The sequence below is a fragment of the Rhea pennata genome, chromosome 37 (genome assembly GCF_028389875.1).
Source record: "Rhea pennata isolate bPtePen1 chromosome 37, bPtePen1.pri, whole genome shotgun sequence".
Classification (NCBI taxonomy): Eukaryota; Metazoa; Chordata; class Aves; order Rheiformes; family Rheidae; genus Rhea; species Rhea pennata.
The window spans coordinates 172,782-195,599 of NC_084699.1; the positions used below are offsets into that span (position 1 = coordinate 172,782).

At 65.4% G+C, this 22,818-nt stretch overlaps 2 gene segments (V, D, J or C); one reads left to right on the top strand and one right to left on the bottom strand.

Annotated features, from left to right (window-relative positions):
• The first annotated feature begins 1,099 nt into the window (after window positions 1-1,099).
• Window positions 1,100-10,086, top strand: LOC134152985 (Ig alpha-1 chain C region-like). The segment is given in 5 exon segments: window positions 1,100-1,141; window positions 5,798-6,233; window positions 7,009-7,338; window positions 8,401-8,712; window positions 9,625-10,086. Coding segments are annotated over 5 exon segments (1,506 nt in total).
• Window positions 10,087-15,189: 5,103 nt separating this feature from the next.
• LOC134152986 (Ig mu chain C region-like) lies at window positions 15,190-22,573 on the bottom strand. The segment is given in 9 exon segments: window positions 15,190-15,299; window positions 15,350-15,520; window positions 17,068-17,367; window positions 17,926-18,219; window positions 18,893-19,195; window positions 19,785-20,105; window positions 21,127-21,450; window positions 21,947-22,240; window positions 22,543-22,573. Coding segments are annotated over 9 exon segments (2,148 nt in total).
• Window positions 22,574-22,818: the final 245 nt, after the last annotated feature.

Sequence of the window (22,818 nt, forward strand, 5' to 3'; positions counted from 1 at the left end):
CCAATATGATCGATAACCGATACGATCAATAATCAATACGATCAATGATCGATGCGATCGATAACCGATGCGATCGATAACTCCCGACCCCCCGCACGGCAAACTTCCTTTGCGCTTCCTGCCCGTTCCGGGCGGCTGCCCCAATTCAGGTGCTTTTGGCCCCAAAAGCAGAAGGGAGTCTGGGGGCGGGGCCAAGCGGGGGGACGGGGCTGGGGGCGGAGCAAGGCGCTGCCGTGGGGCAGGGCTGCCAATGCCCAGGTGTGGGGCAGGGCTGCCAATGCCCCTGCCATGGGGCAGAGCTGCCACTGCCCCCGCTGTGGGGCAGGGCTGCCAATGTCCAGGTGTGGGGCAGGGCTGCCAATACCCCCGCCGTGGGGCAGGGCTGCCAATGCCCCCGCTGTGGGGCAGAGCTGCCACTGCCCCCGCTGTGGGGCAGGGCTGCCAATACTCCAGGTGTGGGGCAGGGCTGCCACTGCCCCCGCCGTGGGGCAGAGCTGCCAATCCCCAGGTGTGGGGCAGGGCTGCCAATGCCCACGTGTGGGGCAGGGCTGCCAATACCCCCGCCGTGGGGCAGGGCTGCCAATGCCCCTGCCGTGGGGCAGGGCTGCCAATGCCCCCACCGTGGGGCAGGGCTGCCAATACTCCCGGTGTGGGGCAGGGCTGCCACTGCCCCTGCCGTGGGGCAGAGCTGCCAATGCCCAGGTGTGGGGCAGGGCTGCCACTGCCCCCGCCGTGGGGCAGAGCTGCCAATGCCCAGGTCTGGGGCAGGGCTGCCACTGCCCCCGCCATGGGGCAGAGCTGCCAATGCCCAGGTGTGGGGCAGGGCTGCCACTGCCCTTGCTGTGGGGCAGAGTTGCCAATGCCCAGGTGTGGGGCAGGGCTGCCAATGCCCCTGCCGTGGGGCAGGGCTGCCAATGCCCAGGTGTGGGGCAGGGCTGCCAATGCCCCCGCCGTGGGGCAGGGCTGCCAATGCCCAGGTGTGGGGCAGGGCTGCAAAGCCTCTGTTTTTTGAGGGCATTTCTGCCCCCCGGGTTTCGGGCCCCTTTGCCGCCCGCTGCCCCACACGGTTCCCTGTGCGGGGCCTCGAGCCCCTGGGGGGATGTGGGGAGAAAAAACCTACCGGGAAAATGGGCGGAAAAAGGTAAAAAGCCGCAAAATGGGGGGGGGGGGCTGCCTGGGCGGGCGGCGGCGCTCCCGGTTACTCCCCGTTGCAGTGCCGTTGCTCCCTGTTGCAGTGCCGTTACACCCCCATGCACCGCCGTTACTCCCCGTTGTACTGCCGTTGCTCCCCGTTGCACTGCTGTTACTCCCTGTTGCAGTGCTGTTACTCCCTGTTGCAGTGCCGTTACTCCCCGTTGTAGTGCCATTACACCCCGTTGCACTGCCGTTGCTCCCCGTTGCACTGCTGTTACTCCCTGTTGCAGTGCCGTTACTCCCCGTTGTAGTGCCATTACACCCCGTTGCACTGCCGTTGCTCCCCATTGCACTGCCGTTGCTCCTCGTTGCACTGCCGTTACTCCCCGTTGCAGTGCCATTACACCCCCTTGCACTGCCGTTACTCCCCGTTGTAGTGCTGTTGCTCCCCGTTGCAGTGCTCCGGCGTGGGCAGCACCGGGGCACCTTCCTCGCCGGCCTTCGTCCCGCTGCGAGGAGGAGGCGGCCGCCGCCGCGGGGGCCCCCCCAAACCTCGCCGAAGGGGGCAGCCCCCCCCCGGTGCCAATCTCATGCCTTTGGGGCCAAAAAGACCCCTCGGACCCTCCCGGGGTGCCCCCCCCGGGCCCCCCCAGCCCCTCGGCGGGGTGCGACGCCCCGGCTCCCCTTGCCAGGAGGGACCCCCAAGCCTCTCCGGAGGGTGCCCCCCCCAAAGGGTGTGGATCTCATCCATTCTTGGCCAAAAAAGACCCCTAAGTGCCCCCAAAGGGCGCAGCCCCCCCCCCCGGCCCCTTTGCAAAAGTCGACCCTCTCCAGGCCCCAGAGGCTCTGCATGGGGTGCGACCCCCCCCCCAAAGGGTGCGAATGTCACGAGTCTGCGTGTGCAACACAGCTCGGAGCTGTGCGTGCAACACAGCTCAGAACTGCGTGTGCGACACGGCTCGGACCTGCGTGTGCAACGCGGCTCAGAGCTGAGCGTGCAACACGGCTCGGAGCTGCGTGTGCAACACGGCTCAGAGCTGAGCGTGCAACACCGCTCAGAGCTGTGCGTGCAATGGGGCTCAGAGCTGCATGTGCAACACGGCTCGGAGCTGTGCGTGCAATGGGGCTCAGAGCTGAGCGTGCAACGCAGCTTGGATCTGTGCGTGCAGCACGGCTCGGAGCTGCGTGTGCAAGACGGCTCGGATCCGTGTGTGCACCGCTTGGCTCGGAGCTGCGCGTGCAGCGCTCGTTTCCGAGCTCGCTTTCGCGCCGTCCTTGCAGCGCTCCTTTTCCAGCTCGTTTTCCCCGTCCCGCTCCCTCGAGCCGCCCCGCGGAGCTCAGCTCGGGCCGGGCTGCCACGGCTCGGAGCCCTCCCTGCAAGCAGAGCCCGGCTCGGAGCCCTCCCCATGCTGCTCCTGCCCGAGCAATGCTCGGCTGGGAGCCGTCCCTGCGCTGCTCATTCCCAGGCCGTCCCTGCTGCACTCGGCTCGGAGCCGTCCCTGCAAGCAGAGCTCAGCTCGGAGCCGTCCCTGCCACATTCAGCTCGGAGCCGTCCCTGCCGCGCTCGGCTCCAGGCCCTCCCCGCGCTGCTCCTGCCCGAGCAATGCTCAGCTCGGAGCCCTCCCTGCAAGCAGAGCTCGGCTCGGAGCCCTCCCCATGCTGCTCCTGCCCGAGCAATGCTTGCAGCGCTCGGCTCGGAGCCGTCCCTGCTGCACTTGGCTCAGAGCCCTCCCTGCAAGCAGAGCTCGGCTCGGAGCTGCACCCACGACGCTCAGCTCTGAGCTGCGCGTGCAGCACTCGGCCTCGAGCCGTCCCAGCACTGCTCCTGCCCGAGCAATGCTCAGCTCGGAGCCATCCCTGCAGCACTCGGCTCCAGGCCCTCCCTGCAAGCAGAGCTCGACTCGGAGCCATCCCTGCCACATTCAGCTCGGAGCCGTCCCTGCCACGCTCGCGTCGGAGCCCTCCCCGCGCTGCTCCTGCCTGAGCTCTGCTTGCAGCGCTCGGCTCGGAGCCGTCCCTGCGCTGCTCGTTCCCAGGCCCTGCTTGCAGCGCTCGGCTTCAAGCCGTGCATGCAATGATCGTTTTGGAGCCCGGCTTGCAGCGCTCAGCTCGGAGCCGTCCTCCCAGCTCGGAGCCGGGCTTGCAGCGCTTGGCCTCGAGCCAGCTCAGCTTCAAGCCCTCCCAGCACTGCTCCTGCCCGAGCAATGCTCAGCTGGGAGCCGTCCCTGCCGCGCTCGGCTCGGAGCCGTCCCTGCGCTGCTCCTGCCCGAGCAATGCTCAGCTGGGAGCCGTCCCTGCCACCCTCGGCTCGGAGCCCTCCCTGCGCTGCTCCTGCCCGAGCAATGCTCAGCTGGGAGCCGTCCCTGCCACCCTCGGCTCGGAGCCCTCCCTGCGCTGCTCCTGCCCGAGCAATGCTCAGCTGGGAGCCGTCCCTGCCACCCTCGGCTCGGAGCCGTCCCAGCACTGCTCCTGCCCGAGCAATGCTCAGCTGGGAGCCGTCCCTGCCGCGCTCGGCTCAGAGCCGTCCCAGCACTGCTCCTGCCCAAGCAATGCTCAGCTGGGAGCCGTCCCTGCCGCGCTCGGCTCAGAGCCGTCCCAGCACTGCTCCTGCCCAAGCAATGCTCAGCTGGGAGCCCTCCCTGCCACCCTCGGCTCGGAGCCCTCCCTGCGCTGCTCCTGCCCGAGCAATGCTCAGCTTGGAGCCGTCCCTGCGCTGCTCCTGCCCAAGCTCTGCTTGCAGCGCTCAGCTCGGAGCCAGGCGTGCAGCACTCGGCCTTGAGCTGTCTCGGCTTCGAGCCGGGCGTGCAGGGCTCGTTCCCAAGCTCTGCCCGTGATGCTCGGCTCGGAGCCGGGCGTGCAGCGCTCGCCTTGGAGCTGTGCTTGCACTGCTCATTTCCAAGCCGTCCCTGCAAGGCTCAGCTTCGAGCTGTGCCTGCAATGCCCGGCTGGGAGCCCTGCTTGCAACCCTCGGCGTGCAGCCGTCCCCGCGCTGCTCCTACCCGAGCAATGCTCAGCTTGGAGCCCTCCCTGCGCTGCTCGTTTCCAAGCCCTGCTTGCAGCACTCAGCTTCAAGCCGTGCATGCAATGCTCTGCTTGGAGCTGGGCTTGCAGCGTTCGGCTTCAAGCCATCTCGGCTTCGAGCCCTGCTTGCAAAGCTCATTTCCAAGCCGTCCCTGCAAAGCTCAGTATCAAGATCTGCCTGCAACGCTCGTTTTTGAGCTGTCCCTGCCACGCTCGGCTTGGAGCTGGGCTTGCAGGGCTCGGCCTCGAGCCATCTCGGCTTCCAGCTGGGCTCGCAGCGTGCGTTTCCAAGCCATGCCCACGATGCTCAGCCTCAAGCCCCGCTTGCAACACTCATTTTCAAGCCGTCCCTGCAAAGCTCGGTTCCAAGATTCGCCTGCAACGCCCACTTCCAAGCCCGTGACGCTCGGCTTCGAGCCCTGCTCGCTGCGCTCAGCGTTGCAGCTGTTCCTGCAGCACCTGTTTCGGAGCTCTGCTTGCAGCCACGGTGCATTGCAGCCGTGGCACGTTGCAGCCGTGGCACGTTGCAGCCACGGTGCATTGCAGCCGAGGCACGTTGCAGCCGTGGCACGTTGCAGCCACGGTGCATTGCAGCCGAGGCACGTTGCAGCCACGGTGCATTGCAGCCATGGCACGTTGCAGCCGAGGCACGTTGCAGCCACGGTGCATTGCAGCCGAGGCACGTTGCAGCCATGGCACGTTGCAGCCATGGCACGTTGCAGCCATGGTGCATTGCAGCCGTGGCACATTGCAGCCATGGCACGTTGCAGCCATGGCACGTTGCAGCCGAGGCACGTTGTAGCCACGGTGCATTGCAACCATGGCACATTGCAGCCGAGGCACGTTGCAGCCGAGGCATGTTGCAGCCACGGTGCATTGCAGCCGAGGCACGTTGCAGCCGTGGCACGTTGCAGCCGAGGCATGTTGCAGCCGAGGCACGTTGCAGCCACGGTGCATTGCAGCCGTGGCACATTGCAGCCGAGGCACGTTGCAGCCGAGGCATGTTGCAGCCGAGGCACGTTGCAGCCACGGTGCATTGCAGCCGTGGCACATTGCAGCCGAGGCACGTTGCAGCCGAGGCATGTTGCAGCCGAGGCACGTTGCAGCCACGGTGCATTGCAGCCGTGGCACATTGCAGCCGAGGCACGTTGCAGCCGAGGCATGTTGCAGCCGAGGCACGTTGCAGCCACGGTGCATTGCAGCCGAGGCACGTTGCAGCCGAGGCATGTTGCAGCCGAGGCACGTTGTAGCCATGGTGCATTGCAGCCGTGGCACGTTGCAGCCATGGCACGTTGCAGCCGAGGCACGTTGCAGCCACGGTGCATTGCAGCCGTGGCACATTGCAGCCGAGGCACGTTGCAGCCGAGGCATGTTGCAGCCGAGGCACGTTGCAGCCACGGTGCATTGCAGCCGTGGCACATTGCAGCCGAGGCATGTTGCAGCCGAGGCATGTTACAGCTGCAGCGTGTTGCAGCCGCGGCCCCGCCGCCCCCCCCCACGCCGCCCCCCGCTCTGCCCCTCGGTGCGAGCCGGGACGCGGCTCTCGGCAGCCTCCCCGGCGCGAAGCCACTCACCGGCCGGCCGCTCCGCGGGCGCCGAGCTCCGGGTCCCTGCTCCGGCTGCCGCATTTTGGGGGGGGGAGCCCGACTTCGGGCCGAGAAAAGCCGCCCGGGGGGGAAACCCCGGCCCCGCGGCACTTCCCGTTTCGGCACCGGCGTCTGCGCCGCGGCCCCCGGGGAGCCGCTTTCCCACGGGCCCGGCCGGGACCCCCGGCGCCTCCGCTCTGCCCGCAGTGTCGGCCAAGGCGCCCGTCGTCTTCCCGCTGAAGCCCTGCGCCTGCGACGAGAACGTCACCTTCGCCTGCCTGGTCAGCGACTTCTTCCCGCTGCCCGTGGCCGTGGACTGGGCATCCCGGGAGCCCTACGACGCCTTGACCTACCCGGCCGCGGTGGTCAGGGACAGCCTGTACAGCACCTGCAGCCAGCTCACGACGCCCGCCAGCAACCTGCCGGGCAACGAGATCCAGTGCAAGGTGCAGCACAGCCCCACCAGCACCCAAATCACCGAGAAATTCGATGGTGAGACCTGCAGCGGGACCGGGCTGCTCCCGGCGTTGCCCAACATCTTGGTTGTCTTCTAGAGGAGCCATGGTCACTCCTGGCCCTGTCCCCAGCATTGCCCAACATCTTGGTCGGCTCCTAGAGGAGCCATGGTCGCTCCTGGCCCTGTCCCCAGCATTGCCCGACGTCTTGGTCGGCTCCTAGAGGAGCCATGGTCGCTCCTGACCCCGTCCCCAGCATTGCCCAACATCTTGGTCGTCTTCTAGAGGAGCCATGGTCGCTCCCATCCCCGTCCCCAGCATTGCCCGATGTCTTGGTCAGCTTCTAGAGGAGCCACAGTTGCTCCTGGCCCCGTCCCCAGCATTGCCCGACGTCTTGGTCGGCTCCTAGAGGAGCCATGGTCGCTCCAGGCCCCATCCCCGGCATGGCCCGATGTTTTGGTCAGCTCCCGGAGGAGCCACGGTCGCTCCCATCCCCATCCCCAGCATTGCCCGATGTCTTGGTCAGCTTCTAGAGGAGCCACAGTTGCTCCTGGCCCCGTCCCCAGCATTGCCCGACGTCTTGGTCGGCTCCTAGAGGAGCCATGGTCGCTCCAGGCCCCATCCCCGGCATGGCCCGATGTCTTGGTCAGCTCCCGGAGGAGCCACGGTCGCTCCCATCCCCATCCCCAGCATTGCCCGACGTCTTGGTTGGCTCCCGGAGGAGCCACGGTCGCTCCAGGCCCTGTCCCCCTTCATCCAACCACGATGTCTTGGTTAGTCACTGTTTTTTTCCTTGTCTTGTTTCTCTGCAGGCATAAGCTGCATTCCCACGGTAAAAATCCTGAGCTATTTAAGCAAGGACGACTCGGACGATAATGTCCTGCTGCTCTGCCTCATCGAGCGGCTCCCAGACAGCACGGCCCAGGTGCAGTGGCTGCAGAACGGAGAGGAGGTGAAGCTGACCCAGGAGGACTACAGCTGCGATAAGTGCTCCGACAACTTCAGCTTGCAGTCGAGTCAGGTCAGCGTCAGCCGGAAGAACTGGGACCAGGGCATGGAGTTCGCTTGCCGAGTGTCCCACCCTTCGCTGAAAGAGCCCATCACACGCACCATCAGCAGCTACTGCCCAGGTGGGGGCCGAGGTAGGGGGACGCGGCCCCCGGTACGGTGCAAGGGGGGAGCTGGGGTTCGCTAGAGGGGGTGACTGGAGGCAATGGTGGACGAGCAGGTACTTGCATTGAACGTGTGGATGGATGCACGCACGGACGCATGCATGGACCCACAGAGGCATGCACGGATGAACATGTGGATGGGTGGGTGGGTGGATGGATGAATGGATAGGTGGTTGGATGGGTGGCTGGAAGGATGGATGGATGGGCGGATGGATGGATGGATGGAGAGGTGGTTAGATGGGTGGACGGGCAGATGGATGGATGGATGAATGGATAGGTGGTTGGGTGGGTGGATGGAAGGATGGATGGATGGGCAGATGGATGGATGGATAGGTGGTTGGATGGATGGATGGAAGGATGGATGGATGGGCAGATGGATGGATGGATGGAGAGGTGGTTAGATGGGTGGACGGGCAGATGGATGGATGGATGAATGGATAGGTGGTTGGGCGGGTGGATGGAAGGATGGATGGATGGGCAGATGGATGGATGGATGGAGAGGTGGTCAGATGGGTGGGTGGATGGATGGATAGGTGGTTGGATGGGTGGATGGGCGGGTGGATCGGCAGCTGCCCGGACACACAGACGGTGAGTGGGTGCACGGCCGAGTCTCGCCTCCCACAAGTGCGTGCGGTGACCCGTGCTTGACACAGCGAGCGCCTCACTAGACACATGCCGGAAATCAAGGGCAGAGAGGTGACGCTCGCTCTAAAAAAAGAGCTTCAGCGCTCAAAGAGGAGACTGAAAGCGCATGTTAAGGAAGTGGATGGACTAGGCGATCCTCGGATGCAAAAAGCCCCTTGCAAAACCTCCACGCTAGCGAGTTTCTTGAAAAGCAAAGGGCCAAGGTGCTGCTGGGGTAGGAGCCAAGGCGCCGCCGATGCAGGGCTGGGGCGACCTGCTGCGATGCTTTTCGGGGATGGCGAAAGCGCGAAGGTTTGCGGCTACGCCTGCGGGACGGCCGGGCGTGCGGCGCAGCGGGGCGGCGGGAAGCTCAGGTCCCGACGCTCAGCGCCGCTCCTTCCACCCCAGATATCCCCATGGCGGTCTCGGTCCTGGCGCCGTCCCTGGAGGACCTCTTCCTCAGCCAGAACGCCAGCGTCACCTGCGTGGCGACCGACGTCAAGGCGCCCAGTGACGTCAGCTTCTCCTGGAAGCGGCAGAAGGACGGCGCCCTGGACGTGGTCCCCGGGGAGCCGACGCAGCAGGAGAACGGCCTCTACCGCGTCACCAGCGTGCTCAAGGTGTGCGCCGAGGAGTGGAACGCCGGCGAGGCCTTCACCTGCACCGTGAAAAGCCCCGAGCTCCTCTCGGATGTCAGCAAATCTGTAAAGAAAGAGCAAGGTAGGAGCTCGCGCCCTCCCGGCCCGGCCCAGCCCGCCGCCCCACTCCAAGCCCCCAGCCCCGCACGGCCGGAGATGGGTGCTCCGCCACGCGGCGCGGCCTGGAGAGCCCAGGTTGCTGGGAGAGTCGACTGGGCCGGGCCGTTGCAAGGGTCTAGTCTGCTGGAAGGGTCTAGTCCACTGGAAGGGTCAACCAGGCCAGTCTACTAGAAGGCGTTAGTCTACTGCAAGGGTCTAGTCCACTGGGAGAGTCAACTGGACCAGCCTGTTGGAAGGGTCTAGTCTGCTGAAAGGGTCCAGTCTACTGGGAGAGTCAACCAGACCAGTCTGCTGGAAGGGTCTAGTCTACTGGAAGGGTCTAGTCTACTGGAAGGGTCTACTGGAAGCAGTTAGTCTACTGGGAGAGCCAACTGGGCCAGTCCACAGGAAGGCGTTAGTGTACTGGAAGAGTCTAGTCTACTGGAAGGGTCAACCAGGCCAGTCTGCTAGAAGGCATTGGTATACTGGAAGGGTCTAGTCTACTTGGAGAGACAACTGGGCCAGTCTACTGGAAGGGTCTAGCCTGCTGGAAGGGTCTAGCCTACTGGGAGAGTCAAATGGGCCAGTATGCTGGAAGAGACCAATCTGCTGGAAGGGTCTAGTCTACTTGGAGAGTCAACTGGACCAGTGTGCTGGAAGGGTCTAGCCTGCTGGAAGGGTCTAGCCTGCTGGAAGGGTCAAATGGGCCAGTCCACTGGAAGGAGATAGTCTACTGGAAGGGTCTAGTCTACTTGGAGAGCCAACTGGGCCAGTCTGCTGGAAGAGACCAGCCCGCTGGAAGGGTCTGGCCTGCTGGAGAGGTCAACCAGGCCAGGCCCCGGGAGCAGCCGTGGCCCGGCCACCGCCCTGACCTCCCCTTCCACCCACCCCGCAGTCGGATCCGTGCGCTCGCCCTCCATCTACGTCTTCGGGCCGCCGGCAGAGGAGCTGGCGCGGCAGGAGACGGCCACCTTGACCTGCCTGGCCACGGGCTTCAGCCCCCGGGACATCCTGGTGACCTGGACCCAGCAGGAGCGCCCGCTCTCGCCCGAGAACTTCATCACCTTCAGCCCCGAGGCGGAGGGCGACAGCTACACGGTCTACAGCAAGCTGAGCGTGCCCTGGGCCGAGTGGCAGCGGGGCGACTCCTTCGCCTGCATCGTGGGGCACGAGGGCATCCCGCTCACCTTCGTGCACAAGAGCCTGGACAAGACCACGGGTAAACCCACCGCCGTCAACGTCTCCGTGGTCCTGGCCGACGCCGACATCACCTGCTACTGAGCCGGGGCGGCGCGGGCGCGCGGGGGGCTGTAACGCTGCGCCGAGCGTCCCAATAAAGCCGAAATCCTGCACCGCGCCGGCGCCTGATCGTGGCTGCGGCGTCTCCGCGCCGCGGGACCGCAGCCCTGCCCGGGGCCCCTCTGCTTGCACCGAGCTTTGGGAGAGGAACTGGGTGGGAAACGGGTGCAATGGGGGGTTTGGTGCTTGCACCGACCATCCCCAGGACCCCTCTGCTTGCACCGAGCTCTGGGAGAGGAACTGGGTGGGAAACGGGTGTAATGGGGGGTTTGGTGCTTGCGCCGACCATCCCCAGGACCCCTCTGCTTGCACCGAGCTCTGGGAGAGGAATCGGGTGGGAAACGGGTGCAATGGGGGGTTTGGTGCTTGCACCGACCATCCCCAGGACCCCTCTGCTTGCACCGAGCTCTGGGAGAGGAACTGGGTGGGAAACGGGTGCAATGGGGGGTTTGGTGCTTGCGCCGACCATCCCCAGGACACCTCTGCTTGCACCGAGCTCTGGGAGAGGAACTGGGTGGGAAACGGGTGCAATGGGGGGTTTGGTGCTTGCACCGACCATCCCCAGGACCCCTCTGCTTGCACCGAGCTCTGGGAGAGGAACTGGGTGGGAAACGGGTGTAATGGGGGGTTTGGTGCTTGCGCCGACCATCCCCGGGACCCTTCTGCTTGCACCGAGCTCTGGGAGAGGAATCGGGTGGGAAACGGGTGCAATGGGGGGTTTGGTGTTTGCACCGACCATCCCCAGGACCCCTCTGCTTGCACCGAGCTCTGGGAGAGGAACTGGGTGGGAAACGGGTGCAATGGGGGGTTTGGTGCTTGCGCCGACCATCCCCAGGACCCCTCTGCTTGCACCGAGCTCTGGGAGAGGAATCGGGTGGGAAACGGGTGCAATGGGGGGTTTGGTGCTTGCACCGACCATCCCCAGGACCCCTCTGCTTGCACCGAGCTCTGGGAGAGGAACTGGGTGGGAAACGGGTGCAATGGGGGGTTTGGTGCTTGCACCGACCATCCCCAGGACCCCTCTGCTTGCACCGAGCTCTGGGAGAGGAATCGGGTGGGAAACGGGTGCAATGGGGGGTTTGGTGTTTGCACCGACCATCCCCAGGACCCCTCTGCTTGCACCGAGCTCTGGGAGAGGAACTGGGTGGGAAACGGGTGCAATGGGGGGTTTGGTGCTTGCGCCGACCATCCCCAGGACCCCTCTGCTTGCACCGAGCTCTGGGAGAGGAATCGGGTGGGAAACGGGTGTAATGGGGGGTTTGGTGCTTGCACCGACCATCCCCAGGACCCCTCTGCTTGCACCGAGCTCTGGGAGAGGAATCGGGTGGGAAACGGGTGCAATGGGGGGTTTGGTGTTTGCACCGACCATCCCCAGGACCCCTCTGCTTGCACCGAGCTCTGGGAGAGGAACTGGGTGGGAAACGGGTGCAATGGGGGGTTTGGTGCTTGCGCCGACCATCCCCAGGACCCCTCTGCTTGCACCGAGCTCTGGGAGAGGAATCGGGTGGGAAACGGGTGCAATGGGGGGTTTGGTGCTTGCACCGACCATCCCCAGGACACCTCTGCTTGCACCGAGCTCTGGGAGAGGAACTGGGTGGGAAACGGGTGTAATGGGGGGTTTGGTGCTTGCACCGACCATCCCCAGGACCCCTCTGCTTGCACCGAGCTCTGGGAGAGGAATCGGGTGGGAAACGGGTGCAATGGGGGGTTTGGTGTTTGCACCGACCATCCCCAGGACCCCTCTGCTTGCACCGAGCTCTGGGAGAGGAACTGGGTGGGAAACGGGTGCAATGGGAGGTTTGGTGCTTGCACCGACCATCCCCAGGACCCCTCTGCTTGCACCGAGCTCTGGGAGAGGAACTGGGTGGGAAACGGGTGCAATGGGGGGTTTGGTGCTTGCGCCGACCATCCCCAGGACCCCTCTGCTTGCACCGAGCTCTGGGAGAGGAATCGGGTGGGAAACGGGTGCAATGGGGGGTTTGGTGCTTGCACCGACCATCCCCAGGACCCCTCTGCTTGCACCGAGCTCTGGGAGAGGAACTGGGTGGGAAACGGGTGTAATGGGGGGTTTGGTGCTTGCACCGACCATCCCCAGGACCCCTCTGCTTGCACCGAGCTCTGGGAGAGGAATCGGGTGGGAAACGGGTGCAATGGGGGGTTTGGTGTTTGCACCGACCATCCCCAGGACCCCTCTGCTTGCACCGAGCTCTGGGAGAGGAACTGGGTGGGAAACGGGTGCAATGGGGGGTTTGGTGTTTGCACCGACCATCCCCGGGACCCTTCTGCTTGCACCGAGCTCTGGGAGAGGAACTGGGTGGGAAACGGGTGCAATGGGAGGTTTGGTGCTTGCGCCGACCATCCCCAGGACCCCTCTGCTTGCACCGAGCTCTGGGAGAGGAACTGGGTGGGAAACGGGTGCAATGGGGGGTTTGGTGCTTGCACCGACCATCCCCAGGACCCCTCTGCTTGCACCGAGCTCTGGGAGAGGAACTGGGTGGGAAACGGGTGTAATGGGAGGTTTGGTGCTTGCACCGACCATCCCCAGGACCCCTCTGCTTGCACCGAGCTCTGGGAGAGGAATCGGGTGGGAAACGGGTGCAATGGGGGGTTTGGTGTTTGCACTGACCATCCCCAGGACCCCTCTGCTTGCACCGAGCTCTGGGAGAGGAACTGGGTGGGAAACGGGTGCAATGGGGGGTTTGGTGCTTGCGCCGACCATCCCCAGGACACCTCTGCTTGCACCGAGCTCTGGGAGAGGAACTGGGTGGGAAACGGGTGCAATGGGGGGTTTGGTGCTTGCACCGACCATCCCCAGGACCCCTCTGCTTGCACCGAGCTCTGGGAGAGGAATCGGGTGGGAAACGGGTGCAATGGGGGGTTTGGTGTTTGCACCGACCATCCCCAGGACCCCTCTGCTTGCACCGAGCTCTGGGAGAGGAATCGGGTGGGAAACGGGTGTAATGGGGGGTTTGGTGTTTGCACCGACCATCCCCAGGACCCCTCTGCTTGCACCGAGCTCTGGGAGAGGAATCGGGTGGGAAACGGGTGCAATGGGGGGTTTGGTGCTTGCTCCAACCATCCCCGTCCCTTGCACGTCGCGTTTTTCGGACCGGGACGGTGTCGGGCGCGGACGAGGGTCCCGGTCGCCCCCCGGCCGCTCACGGCCGCCTCCTCTCGCCCCCCCAGGCTACGTTTTCATCACGCTCGGCGAGGACGAGCTGGCCGAGGGCGACGAAGACGTCAGCAACCTCTGGACCGCCATGACCTTCGTCCTCCTCTTCCTCCTCAGCCTTTGCTACAGCACCGGCGTGACCCTCTTCAAGGTAACTGTGGCCAAATGGGCTCGTTAGTGGGCAGCACGCACCAGTCGTTAACGAGCTGCCCGCGGGGGCTCATCGGCCTCTCTCCTAGGTCCTGTGACAGCTCCCGGCCTCGCCGAGGGCCGAGACCTCCGTCCTCGGGGCCCTTCCCGCCCCGGCGCCGTGTGGAAAACGCGGGGAGTAAAACCGACCTCCGGCGTTCCCGGCGGCCGAGTCCTCCCGCCCCTCGTGGCCCCAGTCTGCACCGGGTTGCAAAAAAACCCCATTTTCCCTCGCAACGAACCCCAGGCGCTTTAATGCGTTGCGCCCCGATCTGCGCCCGGTTGCAAAAAAACCCCATTTTCCCTCGCAACGATCCCTGGGCACTTTGGTGCATTGCGCCCCAAGTCTAAGCTTCCAAAGAAAAACGCAGAAAACCCTTTTCTCCTCATTCTCCTTGCACGCCCCGATCTGCCACGACGTCACCCTCGGGGCCGTTGCGCCCCATGGGCCCAACTTTTCACCTCTCAACCCAACCCCAAACTTCCCGTTTATGGTAAAAGACACCTTTCTTTCTTTTTTTTTTTTTTTTTTTTTTATTTTTCACTTCTCGCGGCGCTTTCCCACGGCTTCCGGGCTGCTTGGTGCCGCCGCTGAGTCATTTTCGGAGCAGAAGTGGGTTAAAATGGGAGCGGGGGCGGATGTCGCCCCGGGACCGCGACCGGCCTCAAACATCTGGCCAGAGGGGCCCCAGCAGCCAGATGTGTCCTGTTTACCCCAAAACGCCTCTTCTCCGTCTGAGTCAGCGTTTCGGGGAGGAAAAGGCGCCCGGGGCGGGGGGGGCGGCGGGTCAGAATAGCCGATATGCCTGCGCTGCTGGAAACCCAAAGCGCCATGTTTTGCTCCCCAAACGCCCCGTTTCCCCCCGTTCCCGGAGGAGAGGAACCGGGAGGCGCGCGGCTGCCCGGCCGCGGGGGGCGAGCGGAAGTGGGAGATGCATTAAAAAACAAAAAATGAAGGAGAAAAGGAGGGACGGGGGCAGCGGCGGCGCGCGAGAGCCGCGTTCCCGGCGCCACTGGCCACGTCCTGCCTCCCCCCGGCGTCCCCCGGCGCGGGCCCGGGCCAGGGGGTTATTTCACCTGCGGGGGGCAAAAAAAGGGGGAAGGGGGAGCTTAGGGGGCTGCTGCAGAGAGGGCGGCGGGCGAAGGGAGGGCGGCGCAAGGCAGCGGCGTGGGAAGCACATTGCAGTGCCCGGCGAGGCAGCGCAAGGGTGTGCAAGGGTGTGCAACATTGCACAAGGGTGTACAACATGGCACAAGGCAGCACAAGGGTGTGCAAAGGTGTGCAATGCAACACAAGGGTGTGCAACATGGCACAAGGCAATGCCAGGGTGTGCAACGCAATGCAAGGATGAGCAATGCAACGCAAGGGTGTGCAACACAACTTGGGTGTGCAACGCAATGCAAAGGTGTGCAATGCAACACAGGGGTGTGCAACGCAATGCAATGGTGGGTGCGCAAGGCAGCGCAAGGGTGTGCAAGGGTGTGCAAGGGGAAGCGCAGCCCCCCCCCCGCTCCCCACCTTGATGAACGTGACGATGCCGCTGTAGAAGACCAGGACGAGGAAGAGCGCGGCCAGGGTGGAGACGGTCGTCCAGGCGGCACCGTCCTCCTCCGGCTCGGCGTCGTCGCCGTTGCCGTCGGCCATCCAGCCGCAGGGCACCGGCGGGGGGACGCCGCACTCCCAGGGCTCTGCGGGGGGAGAGCGGGGTGGCCGCGTGCCCCATGGCGGCGGGAGGGGGGGGACGGACGGACGGACACACGGACGCCTGCAGCGCCGCGCGTGGCGGGGAGCGCCTGCACTTACCGGCGCCGGCGCCGACGGTCCGGCCGGCCACCGCGGCGGCGGCGATGTGGGCGGCGAAGCAGCCGAACGAGGTGCCGCCGGCCCACTCGCTCCGGGCCACCTCGAGCTGGCTCACGACGGAGCAGCGCCGGGCCTCGTGGTCGCAGCTCGGCGTGCCGGCCTCGCCGGCCGGGCCCCCGCCGCCGCCACCGCCGCCGCGCTGCCACCACACGGCGATCTCCGGCGGGTAGAAATCGGCGGCGATGCAGAAGAGGGTGAAGTTGCTGCTGCCGCAGGCCTCCGCCACCGACGACGGCAGCACGTGGAGGGTCGGCGGCTTCAAGGGACCTGCGGGGCGCAGGGGGCAGCTGGGGGCCGCAGCCGGGTGCCGGTGCCCGGTCCTGGCGGCCCTTTTCGCTGACGGCCTTGCAATCGCCCCGCTGCGCGGTGTTGCAAGGCTCTTTGCAATGTTGCAAGGCTCTTCGCAGCATTGCAAGACATTATGTGGCCTTGCAAAACTCTTTGCGGCCTTGCAAGACTCTTTGCAGCCTTGCAAGACTCTTTGTGGCCTTGCAAGACTCTTTGTGGCTTTGCAAGACTCTTTGTGGCCTTGCAATGCTCTTTGTGGCCTTGCAAGAATCTTTGTGGCTTTGCAAGACTCTTTGTGGCCTTGCAAGAATCTTTTCAGCCTTGCAAGACTCTTTGTGGCTTTGCAAGAATCTTTGTGGCTTTGCAAGACTCTTTGTGGCCTTGCAAGACTCTTTGTGGCCTTGCAAGAATTTTTGTGGCCTTGCAAGACTCTTTGTGGCCTTGCAAGAATCTTTGTGGCCTTGCAAGACTCTTTGTGGCTTTGCAAGACTCTTTGTGGCCTTGCAAGACTCTTTTCAGCCTTGCAAGACTCTTTGTGGCCTTGCAAGGCTCTTTGTGGCTTTGCAAGACTCTTTGTGGCCTTGCAAGAATCTTTGTGGCCTTGCAAGACTCTTTGTGGCTTTGCAAGACTCTTTGTGGCCTTGCAAGGCTCTTTGTGGCTTTGCAAGAATCTTTGTGGCCTTGCAATGCTCTTTGTGGCCTTGCAATGCTCTTTGTGGCTTTGCAAGAATCTTTGTGGCCTTGCAAGACTCTTTGTGGCATTGCAAGACTCTTTGTGGTCTTGCAAGACTCTTTGTGGCCTTGCAAGACTCTTTTCAGCCTTGCAAGACTCTTCACGGCCTTGCAAGGCTCTTTGTGTCCTTGCAAGACTCTTTGTGGCCTTGCAAGAATCTTTGTGGCCTTGCAAGAATCTTTGTGGCCTTGCAAGACTCTTCACGGCCTTGCAAGGCTCTTTGTGTCCTTGCAAGACTCTTTGTGGCCTTGCAAGAATCTTTGTGGCCTTGCAAGACTCTTTGTGGCCTTGCAAGACTCTTCACGGCCTTGCAAGGCTCTTTGTGTCCTTGCAAGAATCTTTGTGGCCTTGCAAGAATCTTTGTGGCCTTGCAAGGCTCTTTGTGTCCTTGCAAGAATCTTTGTGGCCTTGCAAGGCTCTTTGCCGCGTTGCAAGGCTCTTTGCGGCATTGCAAGACCGCGGCATCACAAGGCTCTTTGCAGTGTTACAAGGCTCTTGGCAGCGTTACAAGGCTTCCCATGGCATATCAAGGGCTTTGCTGCCTGTTGCAAGGGTTTGCTGCTGCCCTGCATGGCTTCCCAAGGCACTGCCAGGCTTGTCACAGCACTGCCAGGCTTTTTGTCAGGTTGCGAGGCTTGCTGCTGCTTTGCAGTGCTCACCAGGGCGCTGCGAGACGTTCTGCCACGCTGCAGGGCTCTTTGCCGCGTTGCAAAGCTCGCTGCAGCGCCGCAAGGCTCGGCACCGCCTTGCTCGGGCCGCCCGAACCCCGCTCCGTCCCTCCGCCGGCCCTCACCCATGATCCGGTTGAGCTCCAGCTGCGTCTCCTCGGCGCCGCTGCGGACACGGCAGGCGAAGCTGACGGTGTCGTTCCAGTCGCGCAGGCTGACGCGGAGCCAGCTGCGGAGCCCCGTGCCCTCGGCGCCGGGCTGCGTCCGCACCGCCCCGGCCTCCGCCTGCCGCCCCTGCACCAGCCAGGCCAGGCTGGCGTTGCCCAGCGGCGTGCTGCACGTCAGGTTGGCCGCCCCGTGCAGGAAGAGCTCCCGGAAAGGCGGCGGCTGCACCGACGAAGAGGACAGCAGTGACTTCTGGCAACCTGAGACAGCGGAGAGAGAGGCAGGGGGTTGCGTAAAAAACAAAAATAAAGATTTTCGTGGCTGTTCGCCAGCTGGGGCGAAAGGCAGCAGGATGCATCGTGTTGCAAAGCTCGCCACAGCGTTGCAAGGCTTGCCACGGCACTGCAAGGCTCGCCACGGCGTTGCAAAGCTCGCCACGGCGTTGCAAAGCTCGCCACGGCGTTGCAAGGCTTGCCACGGCACTGCAAGGCTCGCCACGGCGTTGCAAAGCTCGCCACGGCGTTGCAAGGCTTGCCACGGCACTGCAAGGCTCGGCACGGCGTTGCAAAGCTCTCCACGGCGTTGCAAGGCTCGCCACGGCACTGCAAGGCTCGCCACGGCGTTGCAAAGCTCGCCACGGCGTTGCAAGGCTTGCCACGGCACTGCAAGGCTCGCCACGGCGTTGCAAGGCTCGCCACGGCGTTGCAAAGCTCGCCACGGCGTTGCAAAGCTCGCCACGGCGTTGCAAGGCTCGCCACGGCGTTGCAAGGCTCGCCATGGCACTGCAAGGCTCGTCGTGGCGTTGCAAGGCGCCTCACCGGGGTGGGCGAGCGTCTTCTCCTCCACCCACTGCCCGTGGGTCACGGTGCAGGCGTAGGCGCCGCCGGCCCGCCACTCCTCGGCGCCCACCGTGGCCGTGCAGCGCTGCTGGAAGGTGCCGTCGGGCAGCGCCGCCCGCTCGCTGACGCAGCCCAGCCGCCGGCCGCCCGCCGCCGCCCAGCGCATTTCCACCTCCGGCGGGTAGAAGCCCGTGGCAAAGCAGGTGAGCGTCTCGCCGCCGCCGCCGGGGCCGTGGGACACGGAGACCCGCGGCGGCCGGGCGCCGGGGGATCCTGCGGGGAAGGTGCAGCGGCGCCGGGTGAGCGGGTGCAACAGGAGGGGACGCGGCACCGGCGCCGCATCCCGCGTGCCGCCTCCTCCTGCGCCGGCGGGTTCAATTTCCGCACCCTCCTTCCCCAAAATGTTCCTCCGCAGGGAGGGAGAAGGCACGTTGCAAGGTGTCGGGGGGGGAGAAGGCGAATTGCAAGCTGTCGGGGGGGGAGAAGGCGAATTGCAAGGTGTCGGAGGGGGGAGAAGGCGCGTTGCAAGGTGTCGGAGGGGGGAGAAGGCGCATTGCAGGGTGTCGGGGGGGGGAGAAGGCGCATTGCAAGGTGTCGGAGGGGGGAGAAGGCGCGTTGCAAGGTGTCGGAGGGGGGAGAAGGCGCATTGCAGGGTGTCGGGGGGGGGAGAAGGCGCATTGCAAGGTGTCGGAGGGGGGAGAAGGCGCATTGCAGGGTGTCGGGGGGGGAGAAGGCGCATTGCAAGGTGTCGGAGGGGGGAGAAGGCGCATTGCAGGGTGTCGGGGGGGGGAGAAGACACGTTGCAAGGTGTCGGGGGTAGAGAACACACGTTGCAAGGCGTCGGGGAGCCGCCCAGCGCTGCAGCAGCGCCGGCCCATCTGCATCGGAGGAATCGCGGCGCAGGGGATTCACACGCGCTCGCGGGGACGGTGACCCCCCCCCTCACCGGCGCGGCGGGTGACACGCAGCGGCTCGTCCAGGGCCGGGTGCTGCACGACGCAGGTGTAATTCGCCGCCTCCTGCCCGGCCCAGAGGACGCTGTGGGTGGAGAAGGGGCCGTCGCCGGCCACGGGGCCGCCGGCGTAGCGGGCGCGGGGCTCCTCGGCGCCGTCCCTCTCCCAGCGGATGCTGATGTCCCGCGGGGAGAAGCCGCTGGCTTCGCAGAGCAGCAGCGTCGCCGGCGCGCTCGGCCCGGGGCCCTCGCGGGCGGCGCGGGAGACGCTCACCGCCGGCACCGTCCTGGGCCCCGCTGCGCCCCCGGGGACGGGACGGGGTGAGCGTCTGCCCGGCAGGGCGACGAGGGGTGCGTGCAGCCCCCCATGGCCCCTGCAGCTCCCCATGGGCCCTGCAGCCCCCCATGGCCCCCTGCAGCCCCCCATGGGCCCCTGCAACCCCCCCCATGGCCCCCTGCAGCTCCCCATGGCCCCTGCAACTCCCCATGGCCCCCTGCAGCCCCCCATGGGTCCTGCAGCCCCCCATGGCCCCCTGCAGCTCCCCATGGCCCCTGCAACTCCCCATGGCCCCCTGCAATCCCCCATGGGTCCTGCAGCCCCCCATGGCCCCTGCAGCCCCCCATGGCCCCTGCAACTCCCCATGGCCCCCTGCAATCCCCCATGGGTCCTGCAGCCCCCCATGGCCCCCTGCAGCCCCCCATGGCCCCCTGCAATCCCCCATGGCCCCCTGCAGCCCCCCATGGCCCCGTGCAACCCCATATGGCCCCGTGCAACCCCACGAACTCCGTTGCAAGCCCGTGCAATCTCACGCAACCCCCCCACCCTGTGAGCCCCCCGCAACCCTGCACCACCGACTGCCGCCCTCGCGTGCCTGGGGTGACTCACGTGCCGGCCCCACGGCGAGCGCCTCGGAGAGGGTCCCGTGGCAGGGCAGCTCGGCGCGGCAGACGAGCTTCAGGCCGGCGCTCCACTGCTCCGGGGACACGGGGAAGGCGGCCCGCAGGCTCTCGGTGCCGTTGGCGTGCGGGGTGGCGGTGCCCGTGGCGGTCCCCGGCCAGCTGCTCCCCTCCGCGTGCCAGGAGAGCTTGGCGCCCCGCAGGGGCCAGCCCAGCAGCAGGCAGGTGGCCATGGCGGACCCGGAGAGCACGTCGCCGAAGGACGGCGGCGTCACGAAGACCTGGGGCGTCACCGAGCGGCCGAGGCAGGCTGCAAGGGCGGGGGCACCCGCGGGTGAGGAGTCCACCCGCACGTCCCTCCATCGTGGTCACCGTGCACGCAGGAGTCCACCACCCACCCGCACGTCCCTGCATCAGGGCCACCGTGCACGCAGGAGTCCACCACCCACCCGCACGCCCCTGCATCAGGGCCACCGTGCACGCAGGAGTCCACCACCCACCCGCACGTCCCTCCATCAGGGCCACCGTGCACGCAGGAGTCCACCACCCACCCGCACGTCCCTGCATCAGGGCCACCGTGCACGCAGGAGTCCACCACCCACCCGCACGTCCCTCCATCAGGGCCACCGTGCACGCAGGAGTCCACCACCCACCCGCACGTCCCTCCATCAGGGCCACCGTGCACGCAGGAGTCCACCACCCACCCGCACGTCCCTCCATCAGGGCCACCGTGCACGCAGGAGTCCACCACCCACCCGCACGTCCCTCCATCAGGGCCACCGTGCACGCAGGAGTCCACCACCCACCCGCACGTCCCTCCATCAGGGCCACCGTGCACGCAGGAGTCCACCACCCACCCGCACGTCCCTCCATCAGGGTCACCGTGCACGCAGGAGTCCACCACCCACCCGCACGTCCCTGCATCAGGGCCACCGTGCACGCAGGAGTCCACCACCCACCCGCGCGTCCCTCCATCGTGGTCACCGTGCACGCAGGAGTCCACCACCCACCCGCACGTCCCTCCATCAGGGTCACCGTGCACGCAGGAGTCCACCACCCACCCGCACGTCCCTGCATCAGGGTCACTGTGCACGCAGGAGTCCACCACCCACCCGCACGTCCCTCCATCAGGGTCACCGTGCACGCAGGAGTCCACCACCCACCCGCACGTCCCTCCATCAGGGTCACTGTGCACGCAGGAGTCCACCACCCACCCGCACATCCCTCCATCACGTCGGTCATACACATGTGCATCACTCTGTCCATCTGTCCATCACATCCTCACCCCTGTGCACGCACCCACCACCCATTCCTTGGCACACCACACCAACCTTGGCACCTGCTGGTGTTGTACATCTCCACGTCACTGTTTCCATCCAAGTAGGTCACCTGGCAGGTGTAGATGTTCCCGCTGTCCCAGCTGTCATGGGTGATCTCCAGCCGGTTGTAGCTGCTGGTCGAGCCGTCCTCACCCTTGCTGAGGGACCCTTGCACCTCCGAGACCTCCTTCCCGTTGAGCAGCCAGGTCACCTTGGTCTCTCTGGCCCCGAAGCCCCAGACGATGCAGACCAGCTCCAGCGCCGCTGAGCCCTCAGCGGCCTGGCACGGCGGCTCCACGAGGTGCACCCGGGGCCTCGGCTGCGACGCCAGGCACACTGCCAACAGTGGGAGAGCGCAGCCCCCGTCAGCCCTTGCACGGCCCCCCCAACGGGGAGGTTGCAACCAAGGGGGAAGTTGCAACTGATAGGGAAGCTGCAAGCAAGGGGGACATTGCAACTGATGGAGAAGTTGCAACCGATGGAGAAGCTGCAACCAATGGGGAAGCTGCAACCAAGGGGGAGGCTGCAGCCAATGGGGAGGTTGTGACCGATGGGGAGGCTGCAGCCGATGGGGAGGTTGCAACCAATGGGGAGGTTGTAACCAAGGGGGAAGTTGCTACTGATGGGGAGGTTGCAACCAAGGGAGAGGTTGCAACCAAGAGGGAGGTTGCAACTGATGGAGAAGTTGCAACTGATGGAGAAGCTGCAACCAATGGGGAAGCTGCAACCAAGGGGGAGGCTGCAGCCAATGGGGAGGTTGTGACCGACGCGGAGGCTGCAGCCGGGCAGGGCCGTTACTTTCCGCAGCAAAGCCGGCCGCCGCGCCGCTCACCGTCCGACGGGAAGGCCTTGGACGAGGACCGGCCGCCTCCGCCGCTCACGCTGCAGCGCAGCCCGCTGTGCCGCTCGGCGTCCCAGAGCACCGTGAGCCACCTCCTGGCGCCGAGGCTGGCGGAGCGCGGCTGCACCGGGAGGACGACGGGCGCCACGGCCGCCGCCGGGAGCCCCTCCGGGCCGATTTCGGCCGGGTTGGGGCCCATCGCGAAGCAGGCCAGCACGGCGGGGCCGCCCCGGGCGCCGGCGCCGCAGCACGGCACGATGGGGTAGGTGACCGACGTCGACGTCTCTGTTGGGCAAGGGCGAGATGAAGGCGTGAGAAACGACCCCGTCCCCGCCCGTGCGACATCCGTCCCCCTCCGGCACCCAAATTCTGGCTGGTTTTCGACAGCTTTTCGCATCCCGCCCAGAACGCTGCAGAGCAACTCGACCCGCTCAGCTGCATCGCCCTGCGGCGTCGCTGTGCTGTGCATGGAGCATCCTGCGCCGTGCATGAGAGATCCCTGCTCCGTGCATGCGATATCCCTGCTCCGTGCATGCGATATCCCTGCTCCATGCATGGGAGATCCCTGCTCCATGCATGGGAGATACCTGCTCTGTGCATGCGATATCCCTGCTCCATGCATGCGATATCCCTGCTCCATGCATGGGAGATACCTGCTCTGTGCATGCGATATCCCTGCTCCATGCATGGGAGATCCCTGCGCCGTGCATGGAGCATCCTGCCCTGTGCATGGTCCATCCCTGCTCCGTGCATGCGATATCCCTGCTCTGTGCATGCAATATCCCTGCTCCGTGCATGGGAGATCCCTGCGCCGTGCATGGAGCATCCTGCTCTGTGCATGGTCCATCCCTGCTCCGTGCATG